At 42.5% G+C, this 17,250-nt stretch overlaps 2 protein-coding genes across 10 annotated transcripts in view; both read right to left on the reverse strand.

Annotated features, from left to right (window-relative positions):
• LMLN (leishmanolysin like peptidase) overlaps window positions 1–17,250 on the reverse strand; it is a 137,782-nt gene that overhangs the window by 3,380 nt on the left and 117,152 nt on the right. For 7 of the 9 annotated variants that reach the window (XR_008297716.1, XR_008297717.1, XR_008297715.1 and 4 more), the window contains 2 exons: window positions 3,931–4,075; window positions 229–252 (listed from right to left, as the gene is read on the reverse strand). The gene's annotated coding sequence lies outside the window, so the exon portion shown is untranslated. The remainder of the gene's footprint in view (window positions 1–228; window positions 253–3,930; window positions 4,076–17,250) is intronic. The other 2 variants (XR_008297711.1, XR_008297712.1) reach the window with 2 other exon arrangements.
• On the reverse strand, window positions 9,961–12,231 carry LOC113599816 (40S ribosomal protein S29-like). Its single transcript, XM_027061086.2, has one exon. The coding sequence runs from the start codon at window positions 10,295–10,297 to the stop codon at window positions 10,103–10,105; it is 195 nt and encodes a 64-aa protein (XP_026916887.1). The 5' UTR covers window positions 10,298–12,231; the 3' UTR covers window positions 9,961–10,102.

A 17,250-nucleotide genomic window follows, 5' to 3' on the forward strand; every position in this document is an offset into this window, starting at 1 on the left:
CAAGCTTTGCTGTACGTTTTCTGTCTCCTCACTGGAGAGGAAGTGGCATAAGGAAAGACCTAATTCTTTGTTCCCACTGTTGTATCCCCCACTACTTGAACACTCCCCAATACAGGTGTTGAATGAGTGAGTGAATTTACTACAGTGGCTAAGAACATGAACTTTGGCATCGGCCTTCAAACCTTGGCTCTGCCCCTTAGTGTGCTTGACTATGGGCAAGTTACTCACCTTGGTGAGCCTTGGTTTTCTCATCTGTAAAATAGAAAAAGAATGAAATAAGAGAATATTTAGAAAGTGTTTAGCACAGTGCCAGCATCTAGTCAGCAGTGAACTAGCTATGATCGTTTTCTCATTCTCCCCCTGACCTGCAGGAGAGGGAGTGGTGCCTTATTTCCCTGAAGCAAGAACTGCTTTCTCTGTGAGCCTGCTGCCATGAGAGCAGAACGAACAGGAAGACAGGACACAAACAAACTGGGGACCGGGGAGCAGGGAGCAGGGGAGTGGGCAGCAGTGCCGACCCCAGGAGAGGCACTGTAAAAATAAGGCTGTGGACCCACAATAAAAAACAAAACATCGGGGCGCCTGGGTGGCCCAGTCGGTTAAGCGTCCGACTTCAGCCAGGTCACGATCTCGCGGTCCGCGAGTTCGAGCCCCGCGTCGGGCTCTGGGCTGATGGCTCAGAGCCTGGAGCCTGCTTTCGATTCTGTGTCTCCCTCTCTCTCTGCCCCTCCCCCGTTCGTGCTCTGTCTCTCTCTGTCTCAAAAATAAATAAACGTTAAAAAAAAATTAAAAAAAAAAATAACCCAAAACAAAAAGGTGGGGGAAAGGAAGGAAGGAAAAGGAAGCAAAATTCTGGGAGGACAAAATATTCACATGCACAATAGGTGTTACTGCTACTGGGGTGAAAATTTCTGTTAAGCAGGAACCCCACCCCCTGCCTATTACAGCTCAGGCAGAAATCCTTTAGCAATTTCCCACTCCAGTGGTGGTGATTCTGCTAAGGGCTCCCAGAGAGCAAGCATTTCACCTGACACACTCCCCTGCCCAGTTCAAAGCTTGTAGTGGGAGTAAAAGAAATAGACATACTCAGTGCTTTTGTTTGAGAGGAAGAGGGAAGGAGGGAGAGAAGAGAATGGGGTAGCTGCCGTGCTCACATTTTTTATAAAATGACATTTTTTTTCTTCCATTCTCTGCATCTCTCCCCTAAATCTCTATTGAACCTCTAAGTATTTCACTTAAATACCCAGTAGACAATACAATGAGCTCTTAAAACTGTATTATAAAATGAGAACACATGTTCCTTCAATGTGACATGCTCACCTTGCCCATTTTTAGACTCCTTTAGCTGGTGCAGGTGGTCTTTTGCTGACAGGAGCCCATAACAATGCACTGACCACTGGAGTCCTTCCCTTCCCTTCCCTTCACCTTCCCTTCCCTTCACCAAGTGGTGAATATGCCACAGGAAAGGAAAGAAAAGCCAACGGATGCTCTAGCATGCAATCACGTGGGTATGAAATCTGGGGAGCACTCATGTGGGTCAGCCTGCAAATTTATTTTTCCCATCAAATGAATCAGTTGACAGGAAAACAGTACTTTTTTAAAAATTTATTTTGAGAGAGAGAGAGCAAAAAAGCACACACAAGCAGGGGAAGGGCAGACAGAAGGAGAGACAGAATCCCAGGCAGGCTCCACACCACCAGCACAGAGCCAGATGTGGGGCTCAAACCCACAAACTGTGAGATCATGACCTGAGCTGAGATCAAGAGTCGGATGCTTAACTGTGTCACACAAGCGCCCCAGAAAACAGTGATTTACTTGACAGGACATACACCAATGTCTCTTGAAAACACCATCCCACCCGGGTGCCTGGGTGGCTCAATAAGTTAAGCACCAACTCTTGGTTTCAACCCAGGTCATGATCTCACAGTTTCAGAAGTTCAAGCCCCACCCAACAGCACAGAGCCTGCTTGGGATTCTCTCTCTCTCTCCCTTTCTCTCTGTCCCTCCCCCACTCACACAGTCTCTGTCTCTCTCAAAATAAATAAATAAACTTAAAAAAATAAGCAAAAAAGGAAAACACCATCCCACCACCACCATAAAAAAGCAAATATAAGGGTAGCACTTTTCAATTTGTGCTCCACACAATATTGCAGGATATTAATCAATGTTACTTGATTTAAAATGTTTCTTGCTATGATTAGATATGTTTGAAAAACACTGATTTTTTTTTTTAAGTTACACTAGTTCCTTTATTGAACAACTTCTTGGAAGATTTAATATGCTAATGTACATCATGAATCTTCATGATGGAGATTGAAGGTGCAATATTTCCCAACATTATTTGACCACAGAACACCTTTTACATAAAACATCTCCCAGGAATAGTGTCCACAAAGTTTATAGATCAGGATATCACTAGAAAGCAAGTAGAATCTTATGAAGAAATCCATCCATATTAAATTCACCTTATTGTGCATGTTTTAGTGTCCTATCTCTCCCCAGTGTCCCTGCTTCTGCATGGCATGGGACTCTTCCCATGAGAATAATTCCCCTGGGTGGTGATTTAGGACAGAAGTCTCAGATGTGCCCATAAACTCCCTCTGGGAAGGAGTTGCACCTTTAAGGTCCTAAGCATTAAAAATATGTTGATGTTTCTCATATATAATTCCAAATTTAAAAATACCACCCTGTGAAACAAATGAAAAGGATCCCCAGAAAGTTTGAATTTTCCCCATGAAAGACGGTTTTGAAATGTCCTATATCAAACTCAAAATATTTGGTAGCGGCAGTGTTTTACTGTTGTGCTAAACAGCCATCCAGTTTGCTCATTAGATAACCCAGCACTAGCCCCAGGGGGAAATGCCTTGCTGCCTGGGGGAAGGGGATCCTAGGACACCACACCGCCCTACCCAAGTCCAAAAGGACTTAGTTCAATCTCTTTTCCATCTGTGAGAGGAGACTTAGGATGGTGAAGTAGGAGAAAATTTGTAACCGGAAGCCAGGGGAGCCAGGGGTACCAGCCATTGAGGACAGACCCACAGCAATAGGGAATTGGGAGCAGTCTACTTTCATGGTGGGTTGCCTATTGGTTTTGCCTCAGGCCCTCTTTATAGTTTTCTTTTTGTCCAGGATGCCGAATATCTGCCCCTATGGGTTCTATGCTTAGTGCCTCTAAGTGTGGGGCTATGTTTGCATTTATGAAACATTTTTCTTTTTTAAATGTTTATTTATTCATTGAGAGAGAGAGAGAGAGAGAGAGAGAGAGGCAGGCAGAGAGAAAGAGAGAGAAAGAATCCCACGGAGGCTCCTTGATGTGGGGCTCGATCTCATGAACCACAAGACCATGACTAGAGCCAAAATCAAGAGTCAGACACCCAAACAACTGAGCCACCCAGGCGCCCCTGCATAACATCTTTCATGTGAATTGTTGATAACACAGGAACAGGAATTATTTCTCTTACATAAGAACTCCTGGGGCATCTGGGTGGCTCAGTCAGTTAAGCGTCTGACTTCAGCTCAGGTCGTGATCTCATGGCTTGGGGGTTCAAGCCCCACATCATTCTCTGTGCTGACAGCTCAGAGCCAGGAGCCTGCTTTGGATTCTGTGTCTCCTTCTCTTTGCTCCTACCCTGCTTGAGCTTGGTTTTTCTCTCTCTCTCTCTCTCTCTCTCTCTCTCTCTCTGTCTCTCTCTTTCAAAAATAAATAAACATTAAAAAAAATTTAAGGGGTGCCTGGGTGGCTCAGTCAGTTAAGAGTCAGACTTTGTCTGGGGTCATGATCTCCTCCCACCCCACCCTGGACTATGAGCACCTTGAGGACTGATAACTAGATGACAGGCAGTCACCTAACACCTAGCCTGGCACCAAGCAGACCTCCATAAATGCCTGTGGCATGAAGGAATGACAGCGTCCTTTCAGAGGGCAAAATACCTTTGCCTTCCTTGGCTTGGCATCTCCCCACAGCATTTAGGCCAGGACTCTGCATTCAATGGGTCCCCAGCTGGATGTTATTTTCTGGGCTGGTTGCTCTCTCTTGCCACTCTTTTGTCCTCAGCCTCCGCAGCTCAAGTGCTAACTGTGATAATGGCATTTGTGATACTGTCACTAACACAGGATCAGATGATCAAACCCTCTCCTCTTCCCTCACATTGGCTACCAGTGCTCCATGGAGAGTAATTTATTTTTCTAAATACCAAACTAGTAGAGTGTCTATGTGAAAACAAGATGCTTGTAATCCAGGTGGAAGTTGGAAGATGGCTAGGGCAGAGAACAAAGAGGCCAGGTCAAATGATTAACAATGTAAAAAGTAACTTTCTATGATAAGTTTATTGGCAAAGAACTAGAGGTTTGGTAACATGCGTAGTAAATAAGAAAGAAGTATAATTATGCAATAGAATGGAATTAAGTCAGATTTATCCAAAGGTTATCTATATAAAACCCAAAGATTAACTATCAAGAAAGTTACGGTTTCTCCTTTCCTAGAGGGGTTTAAGATGAAGAAAGATCCCCATCTTCCTGAGCTGAAATGAGGTCTGCCCGGAGGAAAGGAGATTAAGATGGTCTCAGATGTTCAAAGCCTATGACTGTTCTTACTTCCGTGAAAACCTTTACTGTAGTCATTGAACAAATACTTATTACACATGATTCTACGCCAGGTGCTGTTAATTGCAAAATATACAACCATAGCCAAGATACAGTCCCTCTCCTCTCAAAGCCACACATAGAACCAAGAAGCTGGATAGTAACAGGAAATTTAAAATAAGTGTGAGAAGTGTCAAGTTGCATGTAATATAGAACCCATGAAGAAATAAGTGGGTGGGCAGCCGTTCACCTAATGTAGCAGTAAGAGAAGGCCCGCTTGAGAAAAAGTGATATTTACGCGGAGCTGAAGGCGGTGAGGTAGTGTTCTTGGTAGAGGGAAGAACATGCCCAAAAAAGAGACAGAAAAGATGTAAGAGGAACTTAAAGAAATCCAGGGTGGTCAGAGCTTGAAAGGTGTATAATAGAAGATGAGTCTAGGGAAGTAGTCAAGGATCAGGGGCCAGACATAGAAATTTGGACTTTTTCCTAAACACATGGGGAGCCACTGAGTGATTTTAAGCAAAGGAATTAATTACATGATGAGATTTAGGTTGTTTAATGTAAAATGACATTATTTCTACCAGACCTAAGTACAGCTTTGCTCTGAATTAGGTTCTTAGGAAGCCTTTTTTCCCTCTCACATTGCTGGATTTCAAGTGGAAAGTTGACATCCAGCTCAACTGCCTGGTCTTGCAAGCCATAAGATAAAGACAGAAACTTCCGGCAAGAAAATCTTCCCTTTATCACTGTAAGAGAAGTAAGTAATGTATCTTTGTGGGACCTATTTGTATTTCTCCATTTCCTGACACTCCCCCCCCCCCTTTCTTTTATCAGAAAGAGGAATGGTGAACTCTCTCTGAGCTCTTCCTTTCTTCCTCCTATCATGGCTACCATCCTTACAGTGCTATGGCACAACCGTGCAGCCTTGTGAAAAGTTGCTCAATACAGTGGACATGGCATAAAGGGACATTCTGCTCCTTCCTTCCATTTTTTGAGGAAATGTTGGTTTTGTCATAAGCTCTTCTTTTTATGGCTATTATAGTTGTTCGTAGCTCTTTCACTTGTAACAAAACCTGTTTTAGCTCTTCAGAACCATTCAAAATGTTTTTACAATGTAATCAGATCTTAAACCAATTTCTCTTATGTCCTAGGAAGAGAACAGGTGAATAAGACATTTCATGCAGACTTTTGCTCAATGGCATCAATTCATCTCAAAGAAGCACAAGAGAGACCGTGTCCTCCACCATGCAGGTGTGATTCTACATGCTTTCCATCCCAGAGACCTTGAAGCAAAAACAATTGCCTTGCTGTTCTTGGCAATTTAAGTTATCCTTTGTGAATGCAATACTGTTGGCAGTCCCGGGTGCTAATTACTTGGAGCATCTGGTCAGGCTGCCAGAGGCCAAGGACAGCTAGTCCTCTCATTTCCTGTTTTCAGTCTTTCCTAAGCCTGAGCTTTCCATGCTTCTACAACCCTTTCCTACAGCAGCATGCTCTCAATTTCATGCTCCACTTTTAATCAGGATCCAAACAGACGAATGTGATACAAGCTTTGCTAGTTGAACAAAAGGCAAAGGAAGTATCACACTTAACATATCTATTGCTATCGAGGGGAAATTCTGTGGTAACTCTCTGCAAGGTGAAGAGTAACAGATTTTTGCCCTTTTTAGTTGACAAGACTCACAGACAGAAACGCTGAACGGGGTCAGGTAAATGAATTCAGTAGTCTGGGTGGGGACTATAGGAAGTGGAGAATACACGCCCCATCTAAAGAGAGGACTACTTCACTCCCACAGACTGTTGCCAGGGAGGCCCAGTGAAGCTGACTCTTCTGATTTTCCAAGAGAACCCAGAAATATGGGCTTTAATGTGAAAGTCCCTCAAATTTTAAGCATTTGACACTATTTCAAAAAAGATGTTTAATATGTGGGGACTAACACAGAGCATGTCTGTGACCAGATTCAACCCAGTTTGGGATCTGTGGTATAGAGTCTGTTCTAGTTGCAAAACTCTGGAACCAAAGAAAAAGCTTCACGTTTCTGCAAAGGATGGATGAGATCTAAGTATAAATCCTAGCAGTGTCCTTACAGCTTGGCACTTTTGGAAAGAGTTTTCATAAACAAAACCTTCCATTCCTATTCTCCCTGCAGTATGTGAGAACAAAGGAGATGTGAAAATAGCAGGCATACAGGGTAACAAGGGCTGCTGTAACAAAGTACCATGGACTAGGTGGCTTGAACAACAGAAATTGATTTTCTCACAATTCTGGAGGCTGGAAGTTGGGGATCAAAGTGTTGGCAGGATTGATTTCTTCTGAGGCCTTTCCCCTTGGACTAAGGATGGCCATCCTCTCTCCGTGTCTTCACAGGCCTGTGTCCTAATTTCCCCTTCTTATAAGGACACCATTCATATTGGATTAGGTCCACTCATATGACCTATTCTAACTTACATCTTTTAAGACCCTATCTCCAAATACAGTCCCATTCTGAGGTACTGGTTGGGGGGGGGGGGGGTTAGGACTTCAACCTATGAATTTTGGAGGGATACAATTTGACCATAACAGCAGGTTCTCTCTCCTCACATAGCCTTTCCTGGAGCAGCACATGCTGTCATTTAATGGAACTAGGTAGCCATGAACAAGAATGTATTAACTCCCATCTGTACCCAGCCTTGTGGGAAATTTCAAAGAAAAAGAGATAAAAAACACAGTCTAATCAGAGCAAGAAAAGAGTTTGGACATCAAAGCTCTGCTTGGAGATCATTTTATACATGAGGATATAAGACACATAGGAGTCCTGTGACATGCCAGAGGGACAAGGCTGCAGCCTCTCTGAACTGGAAGGGCCTTGGGCATCATCTATTCTATCATTCTCTAAGGGATGCCTTCCTTCCAAAATGTTCCTGTCAAATGGCCCAACTTCATTTCACATTTGTATGTCAGAGCTTCAGATATTTCAAGACAGAAATCATGTCACCATCAGTATTTTTTCTTTAAGATGAAAATTTTTGATTCTAGGTAAGATTCTGAATTCCTTTGACCAATCCTTTTAAGATGTGATTTCAAGTGCTTTTACTGTCCTGTACATACCCTAATGTTTGTTTTCTTACAAATATTTCCTACAGGGTGTGTCAAAAACCTGAGAAGTAAATTTGTAGATGTGGCCATGACAGTATAAAGTAGATCAGGTCAATCACCTCCCTTACTGTTGACATTATGCTTCTATAATTATAGCCTTTAATCATCGTAGCACATCTCTCTGTTCTTGTACATTAACCTCGTCTTAAGTCCTTTACGTGGGTGCTACAAAAAGCCCATCTTCTCCTCTAATGCCTGTGTACTTGACTTTTTTTTCCTGTTCACTTTCATCTTGCCAGATTCTCTCTGTTGTTCCAGCCTGTTGAGCACTCTTTGGATTCTGATTCCGGTATCTCCTCTATTCACTGTCTTCTCTGGTTTCATGTTGGCTTCAGATTCATCAGGTTGTCACTGTTGTACTTAGTCAAGTCATGGGCAAAATTTTGAACCAGGATGGAGCCTAAGTAGAGTTTTCCTTCTGGATTCACATGGATCCCATCAGTCAGAATTCGGGTATGGTGGATTATCTTCATTTTCACCCTGTTTGTATTTCTACACTTCTTTCAAAAGGATGTTATAAAAGATGTGGCTGAAATCCTGTGTGTACAGCTTTTCCCTACGAGCGAGTCTTAATTTTTTAAAAAGTTTTTTATGTTTATTTATTTTTGAGAGGGGGAGAGAGACAGAGACAGAGAGAGACAGAGAGAGACAGAATCCAAAGCAGGCTCCAGGCTCTGAGCTGTCAGCCCAGAGGCCAACGTGGGGCTTGAATCCACAAACCACAAGATCATGTTCTGAGGCAAAGTCAGATGCTTAACCGACTGAGCCACCCAGGTGCCCCTTACCAGCCTAAAATTTTAAAGACTCATCCAACAAATCAGCTGCTGAGCTGAAACAGTGTGGTCTCTGCTGTCCCAAATCTCCGTGCCAATTTGGAGGTAAGAGAAACAGACAACTGGAACACAGTCAAGAGGACTAGGCTCTTTTCCGTCAGTCGAGAAAAGAGATATGAGAAGGGAGGGCATTAGAGTGACCTGTTGCAGGTAGATTAAAATCTCTTTGGCTGAATCTGCTTTGAGCATGCTATTCTTTCCCATGATCTTTTCTCTTCTGCAAATTGGAGGAAATGATATCTTCTTTAAGTAATGGCTGGTAGTTGTTTGAAACAAACATGGATCTCCCACTATGGTTTTATGATACTTCTTAGGAATCTTTTTTCTCAGGTAAGAGACATTTTTAATTACGTGACTAGTCAGGAGAACTAGCCATTACTAAATCTGCACATACTAACCTGCTACATATGAAGCTCTACAGACAGTTCTAGTCTAGTCCAACATTCAAAAGTTTCTATACTGGTCTTGAGTCCCATAGTCCATGATGTCATAACTCTAATATCATGGCTGACTCCTGTCCTTATCCTTGTCTTTAAGAGTGGAACCAAGAGGGGCACCTAGGTGGCTCAGTTGATTGGGCATCTGACTCTTGATTTCAGCTCAGGACATGACCTCGTGGTTTGTGGGTTTGAGGCCCATGTCAGACTCTACGCTGACATTGCAGAGACCGCTTAGGATTCTCATTCTCTCTCTCTCTCTCTGCCCCTTCCTCATTTGTGCATGTGCTCTCTCTTCTCTCTCTCAAATAAATCAACATTTTAAAAAATTTTTAAAAAAAGAGTTGAACTAAGAAAATCAAGCTCAGCTTTAGATGGGAGATATTGGGGTATATCCCTGACTATGAAAGTATGGGGGACCCTAAGATGAATCTATAAGGGAGATACTGGGGATCCTTCATCCCTCTAGGGCTTTAGGCAGAGAATTAACACCAATCTATGAGAGATGGAGTTGGTACAAAACCTAAGGGAGACGTGACCCCAAACAAATCTGACCTCAGACCTTGTAAGGGTTTCAGTTTTTTTGATGATTAAATGACCACAGTAAGAGAGCTGCCACAGAGAGAGGAAAGTGGAGGGCCTTGTTTTAAGTCAATGACCTTCCAGGACCAACACTTATAGCCAACCAACCACCACAGTGGTGGTCATTTGGTGGGACATGGCCTCCTGGATGCTGCCTGGACCATCAGCTTCATGTGCTGCATTGCTCTGAGAGGTGTTTCCACTTAGCCCGATTTCTCCCCTTGGTCACCAGATTCCTCTTTAGGTGAAAGCCTTCATAGGAAAAATATATCACATTTCCATCACATGTGCCTCGCCTTCCCAAGTGTATCCATGAGAACTACCTTAACCCATTTGGGCTGCTCTAATAAAATAATAGACTGGGTGGCTTTTTATTTTCACTTCAAAATAGTCATAATTGAAGTATTTTTATTTTATGTACAATGAGTTGGCATTAAGGTAGGATATCTTGGGTATCTGCAATTAAAGTATGTATCTTGGATGATCCATTCAAGGAAGGTCATTTAATCCAACTTAATGAAGCCTATATCCTTTTAGTACTGATGGAAACACTGGCAGCACCTGTTGAGGCTGTATTTCCAGATCAGACCGTGCCGGTTTGAGTGGACAAGGCAAGAACGAGAATCCTGGCCAAATTTCCTCAGATGGCTCCAGTAGAGCTGCTGGTGGTCCATCTTCCTCTCCCAGATGCAATGAGGAAATGGCAGAATGGGTGGCTTAAACAACATATATTTCTCACAGTTCTGGACCCTAGAAGTCCAAGATCAAGGCACTAGCAGATTCAGTGTCCAGTGAGAACCTGCTTCCTGGTTCATAAAAGCAACCATCTTCTCACCGTGTCCTCACTTGGCAGAAGGGCCAAGAGAGATCTCTGGAGTCTCTTTTATAAGAACATGAATCCCATTCATGAGAGCTGTACCCTCATGACCTAATCACCTCCCAAAGACCCTACCTCCTGATACCGTCACATTGGGAGTCAGGCTTTCAACATATGAATTTTACAGGGACAAAAACATTCAGTCCAGAACAAGAGCTGTGAAGAGTCCTACTTTATCTCAGATTGGATTCTCATGGACTAGTATTTTTCTCTGTAGTCCTGGGCTCAGTCATGCTTTGGCTGATATTAATTGGATGTAAAGTAATATTAGAGTTATCTTACTATCTTATCCATCCCTTAATGCTCCAAAAATCTATTTAGCTGTGCCAACAAGATGGGCATACCTAGTTTTGTTGTTGTTGTTTTAATTTTATTTATTTAAAAAAATCTCTATACCCAATGAGGGGCTTGAACTCATGACCCCAATATCCAGAGTCGCATGCTCTTCTGACTGAGCCAGCCAGGCACCCCTGGCATCTAGGTTTTTAAAAGACCATTTTTAGAAGTAATCTTTTTCATAAGCAATTTACTGAACCCCTGTACAAGCATATTCATAGTTAATAATAATAAAAAAATAGAAATCACTGAAGTATCCATTAGTAGGATAATGTGTTGGTTCCTGGAATAGCTTCTGTATTATTTAAATTTTTGATAATGAAAATGCTTTCATATTGTGTCAAGTTATCACTATGGGCTTCCAAGTAGTCCCTTTCCTTTGCTCTTGCCTTTTATAATTGTTCTCACTGCTTTCTCAGTGATCTATTAAAAATGCAAATATGATTGTGGCACTTTGGGAATTAAAGCTTTCTTGTGGTTTGTTTCTCATTATCTATTCATTAAGTGTCAAGCTCCTTGGCATGTGTAACATTCCTTATGATCTGTCCCTGCTCTCTGCAGCCTTATCTCCCATGCCTGTATTCTGTTTTCCAACCACACGTGACTTATGTCAATACTCTGAGCCTGTCAGTTTCTTTCATAGCTTCATGGCTTTGCACTGACTCTGCTCTCTGCTTTCAGTACCTCCTCCTTCTTCTCACAATCAAATTTGAGCTTTGCCATCCCTCTCTCTGCTCAAAAAATGTAAGCCTGCTTGTTCCAACAGCCTCTATAGGCTCTCAGGACATTCTGCACAAAGCTATGTTCACACATTGTTTATCCAAATAGAATGCATGTTCTTGAGAGCTGAGAGGTGTATTCATCTCATATTCTCCACTGAAGCCCAGGCTCTATGGGATGCTAAATATTGAATGAATGAATGAATGAACGAACGAACGAACAAGTGTACAATTCTTCTAATACTTATATCTATTAGTTCCTGGTGTTTACTTTAAGCTGTACTTGATCTTTTAAACCATATTCACTCATTTGTCCAAATTCAGAGTAAAACTTTGAACTTTAAAACATAAGAATAAAAATAAACCATATTCACATATATAAAAATGTTGGGCTGGGGCAAGAGAGATCTCATGTCTAGGCTCAGCCTCAAACCCTCCTTAGGATGGTCCTGCTCACAATAATGAAGCCCATCTCTAGTCTTCAGTTCTGCTAGATCTTCTGTGACATTTGGAACACATTTGGGTACCTCAGCTGGAATATCCTCTGTCTTTGGGAGATCAGAATCATCTCAGGATATGAGCCCAAACTCAATCACCCGACTCTTATTTGGTTTTTGCCCCAGGCTGGCACGTGTATGGGGATCTCTATTGTATAAAACTGTTGCCAAGACAATTTTGAAATATGAAAATATGCCAAACATCATCATGTTTGGATGAATCACTGGAATCTACTTCTTTTTTTTTTTTTTTTTAGTTTTTTTGTTTTTTAAACGTTTATTTATTTTTGGGACAGAGAGAGACAGAGCTTGAATGGGGGAGGGGCAGAGAGAGAGGGAGACACAGAATCGGAAGCAGGCTCCAGGCTCTGAGCCATCAGCCCAGAGCCCGACGCGGGGCTCGAACTCACAGACCGCGAGATCGTGACCCGGGCTGAAGTCGGACGCTTAACCAACTGAGCCACCCAGGCGCCCCTGGAATCTACTTCTGAAATCAATATTGCACTATATGCTAACTAGGATATAAATTTAAATTAATTAATTATGAAAAACAATCAATCAATTAATTAATTTAAAAAGAATAGCTGAGGGGTGCCTGGTTGACTCAGTCAGTTGAGCATCCGACTTTGGCTTACATCATGATCTCGCAGTTTGTGAGTTTGAGCCCCACCTCGGGCTCTGTGCTGACAGCTCAGAGCGTGGAGCCTGCTTCGGATTCTGTGTCTCCCCCTCTCTCTGTCCCTCCCATGCTCATACTCTGTCTCTCTCTGTCTCTCAATAATAAATAAACGTTAAGAATAAATTTTAAAAAATAAATAAAAAGAATAGCTGATGTTGACAAAAGCACTGATCTGTCAATGCCCTCCATGCTTCTAGTATGGCACCCATAGTGCACTTACAATTGGTCCCCTACAGCCCCACTGGAAACTAAGCTGCACAGGGCAGGTAGGTTTCTTTGATATATAGAAAATAATATATAGGGACACGTGGGTGGCTCGGTTGGCTAAGCTTCTGACTTCAGCTCAGGTCATGATCTCGTGGTTTGTGAGTTTGAGCCCTGCCATCAGGCTCTGTGCTGACAGCTCAGAGCCTGAAGCCTGCTTCAGATTCTGTGTCTCCCTCTCTCTGTCCCTCTCTCACTTGTGCTCTCCCTGTCTCTCAAAAACAAATAAACATTAAAAATTAAAAATAAATAAATAATATAAAAGTTGTATTTGCAAAAGGTCCCCATCAGCTTGTAGGTTTCTGCTTCCCTCTCAAACTCATGGGCCATATGAAAACTTTCTCCTTTATTACCTTTTTTTTTTTTTTACATTTATGTCCATAATCCATTTTGAGTTAATTTTTAGATAATGTTTGAGTTATGTTGAAATTTTTTAAAAAATTCAATGTCCAATTGAATGTCCAATTGCTTCAGCACTGTTTTTGTTTTTGTTTTGTTTTTATTTTAGAGACAGAAAGCACGAGTCAGGGAGAGAGAGAGAATCTTAAGCAGGCTCCACACTCAGCATGGAGCCTGAAACAAGGCTTGATCCCACAACTGGGATCATGACCTGAGCCAAAATCAAAAGTCATACACTGAACTGAGCCACCAAGTCACCCTGCCTTTTACATTTTTGTAAAGATTTTTATTCTTAAGTAATCTCTTTACCCAATATGGGACTTGAACTTGCAACCCTGAGATCAACAGTTGCATGCTCTACTGACTAAGCCAGCCAGGTGCCCCACTCCTTATTACCTTACTACCAACTAAAAGACACTTTCCTTGGTGCCTTTATATTGCATTTTACCCCTTGTGGCAACTAATTCCTACACACAGCATCCATGAAATCTTATCTTTCACATATTCTTGATGAGTCACTTTGGTGTTCTCCCAGGATTGAATCCTAGAGACAAATCAATAGGTAACTATGACTCTCTCCCAAACAGTAAAAGAAAATGACAAAAAAGAAAAAGAAAAGGGACTTCCCAATGGGGTGATATCTCACAGTTTATAAAAATGCCATGTCTTTATTTCTTTTTAAGTTTATTTATTTTGAGAGACAGTGTGTGCACGTGTGTGCACCTGGGGGAGGGGCAGAGAAAGAGAGAGAGACAGAATCCCATGCAGGTTCTGTGCCGTCAGCGCAGAGCCTGACATGGGGCTCGAACCCACAAACCATAAGATCATCACCTGAGCTGAAACCAAGAGTTGGACACTTAACCAACTGAGCCACCCAGGGTGTCCTAGTTATGATGTGTCTTTACATTCTTTTTGGAAGTACACACCACAGTTCAAGCAGTTCAATTTGGTTCTGTACAAGTAGTCCTCACTTTTAGAATAGGCTATATATTCCAAAGTGTATTTATAAAGTCAGTTGTGTAAAACTCACAATTCCGGTGCCCAAAGAAATGAGGTTATCTTGGGTCATCAGGTTCTCAGGGCAGTCCCTAAAAGTCTATCTAATCTTGAATGTGGCCGACCTGGCACACCAAATGCACTTCTCCCGTAGTCCCAAGAACTCTGCACAGCCTTGATTGTGCAAGAGAGGAAGAGAGGGCACCCTGTGTTCCAATGCCGGGACGCAGCCCTCCTCTACTCCCTACTTGGCTGAACCCACAGCTAGGGGTAGGGCTGGGCCAGGGAGGGTGCTGGGGAGGAGAGCAGACAATCCTGGGCACCAGCACCAGAAATCTTATTCTCTGCCAGAGGACATCTCTCTAGTTCTTTCACTCACAGGAATTCTGAATAAGGACTAAATAGGAATAGTAATGATGTTTGTATAGTGCTTTATAGTTTATAAATGACATATTTTCACCCCTAATATCTCACTGTCTGATTCTTAAAACAACCCTCTCGAGTTACTTTATTGTTGTAATTTTTATTCAACAGGCAAGCAAAATGAGGTTCAGAAATGAAGTGATTTGGGGAGCCTGGGTGGCTCAGTCGGTTGAGCATCCAACTCTTGATTTCTGCTCCGGTCATGATCTCATGGTTTGTGACTTCAAGCCCCATGTTGGGCCGGGCCTGTGCTGACAGTGTGGAACCTGCTTGAGATTATCTCTCCCTTCTCTCTCTCTCTCTCTCTCTCTCTCTCTCTCTCTCCTCCTCCTCCTCCTCCTCCCCACCTCTCTCTCAAAAATAAATAAATAAACTTAAAGACGGGGGGGGGCACCTGGGTGACTCAGTTGGTTAAGCATCAGACTCTTGATTTTGGCTCAGGTCATGATCTCACAGTTTGTGAGATCTGGGCTCTGTGCTGAGAGTATGGAGCCTGCTTGAGATTCTCTTTCTCCCCTTGTCTTCCCCTCCCCAATCTCTTTCTCTCTCTCTCTCAAAATAAAAAAATTAACTTAACAGAAAAAAAGAAATGAAGTGATTTCTCTAAGGCCAGTGTGGGGAAGGATGTGAAAAGAAGTTCAACTTGCTCCTTGGCATGGCTGCTTCTCTCTGGGTCTCCTCCTAAACCCACCTGGCTATATTTTATTTATTTTCAAACCACTTAAACTGTGTTTCCTAGGTGCCAGGCATTATCCTAAGAGTTCTACAACCATTAGCCCACTTAAAATATCTCAGGCTTAAGATTTACCTTCTTCTGAACTTTTAACCTGTGCCTCAATCACTGCGTAACCATCTTGGCAACGGAAGTTGACTTGAGCAATGTTCCTGTGGTGCATATTTTAGTCAGAGGGGTTTGGACTGCTTAGTCAAGTGATCTCTGACTCTCATATTTCATGATCAGATGAGTCGCTTTCAAGAGTCAGACTCTTGACCAAACAGTTTGGATACGACATGAGCTTTGATATATGTGACTCCTGCAGGTCTTTTCACCACAGCTTTTCTTATTTTAAGACCAAATAAACTGTCTCTAGCCAGAGCTAAAGTTTCAGCCTGTAGAATATGTCTCTTAATGAATGAACCCTCTGTTAAATATGTCATCTGAGTCTGGCAGTTTTGTGCTTGTTAACCCCTAGAGAGCATTTGACCAGCCTAAGACCAGTCAAACCTTAGCAGTTACCAGAATGGGCTCTAAAAATAGACTTTTGGCTTTGAATTCTGGCTCTCCCTCTTTCTATTTTGTGATCTTGGAAAAGCTGCTTACCCTCTCTGTGCCTCAGTTTTTCTCATCTTTAAAATGGGACAGTAATAGTACCAACTTTGTAGTGTTGTGAAGACCGTCCCATGCTACAGATGAGGAAACTGAAGCTCAAAAGGTGGGAAGGGATTTTTCCAAGACAACATAGTACAAACTGACGCTGGAGTTAGAATTTAGAGCTGCCTCTTTCTGAAGCCCATACACTACCAATTGTGGGGATAAGTTCTTGGCCAGGTGATCAGCCAGATATGCTGTGTTGAAAACAATTCTGAGGCAGCATTGGGCTGAATGGGAGAGATTGTGGGCCCTTAGGCAGCATCTCCTATGGGCACAGAAGGGGATATGTCATCCCCACTTGGCACATCCACTGATAGACCTGGACATTAATTAGGAAGGGAGTCCCAGCCTAGGAGCTCCTTTAGGACAGGTAGCATGTCTTAATGATATCTGTCTCCCCAGCTCTTAGCATACCACCTGGCCCAAAGCATTTGGGAAATACGTGTTGAACTACACTGGATCGAACTGTCCAGAGACTTGCCCCCAAGGATGGGTCCTCTATGCTCTCAGGGTGGGCAGCTTCCTTTGGTTTGCCTTAAAAGGCAAATTTCTAGTCCTAAATAAGACTTGGGGAGGCTCATATGCCCAGTTGTTAAGACCTTCTATGGCTGCCATTCTTAATTCAACAGCAAATTTAGTGTAAGAAAGATACTAATATATGTTGATTATATTTTACTTGAGTCATTCCAGTGAAACAACAGCCAGTTTACCCAACCTACCCCCTTTCTCTCTGCTATGCTTACTCACTCTTTCTTTATTGCCAGTTACAAAGGCAAATGGCTATCATCTTAAGGGTGAGGAGTAAAAAGGAACAATGGGTGAGAGTTTAGAAATAACATCCTATCTTTGAAACATAATCAGTCTGGGACCATTGATTCTGTTTCATTTTTCACTCCTGACTTAGAGAGTGTTGTAAGCCTGGGTGTTTGTCATATGAGAGTCTAGGTAAAAAGAGCATGTGACTTGCATATGCAAACTCTTCTCACCTACTTAGGTGTGGCCCAGGCAGAGTACACTCTAGAGACCTTGCCCTTAAGAGGGTTGTTTCTTTGGAATGAAACCCCATCTAGTGTACATCCCCAGAAAGAGGCACACAGTTACCATCTTCTTCCTTAAATC

Source organism: Acinonyx jubatus, chromosome C2 (assembly GCF_027475565.1).
Source record: "Acinonyx jubatus isolate Ajub_Pintada_27869175 chromosome C2, VMU_Ajub_asm_v1.0, whole genome shotgun sequence".
Taxonomy (NCBI): domain Eukaryota; kingdom Metazoa; phylum Chordata; class Mammalia; order Carnivora; family Felidae; genus Acinonyx; species Acinonyx jubatus.

Coding starts and splice junctions, on each gene's coding strand:
- LOC113599816 (XM_027061086.2), bottom strand. CDS start 10,297: ATGTTGTTTAAGCCACCCATTCTGCCATTTCCTCATTGCATCTGGGAG.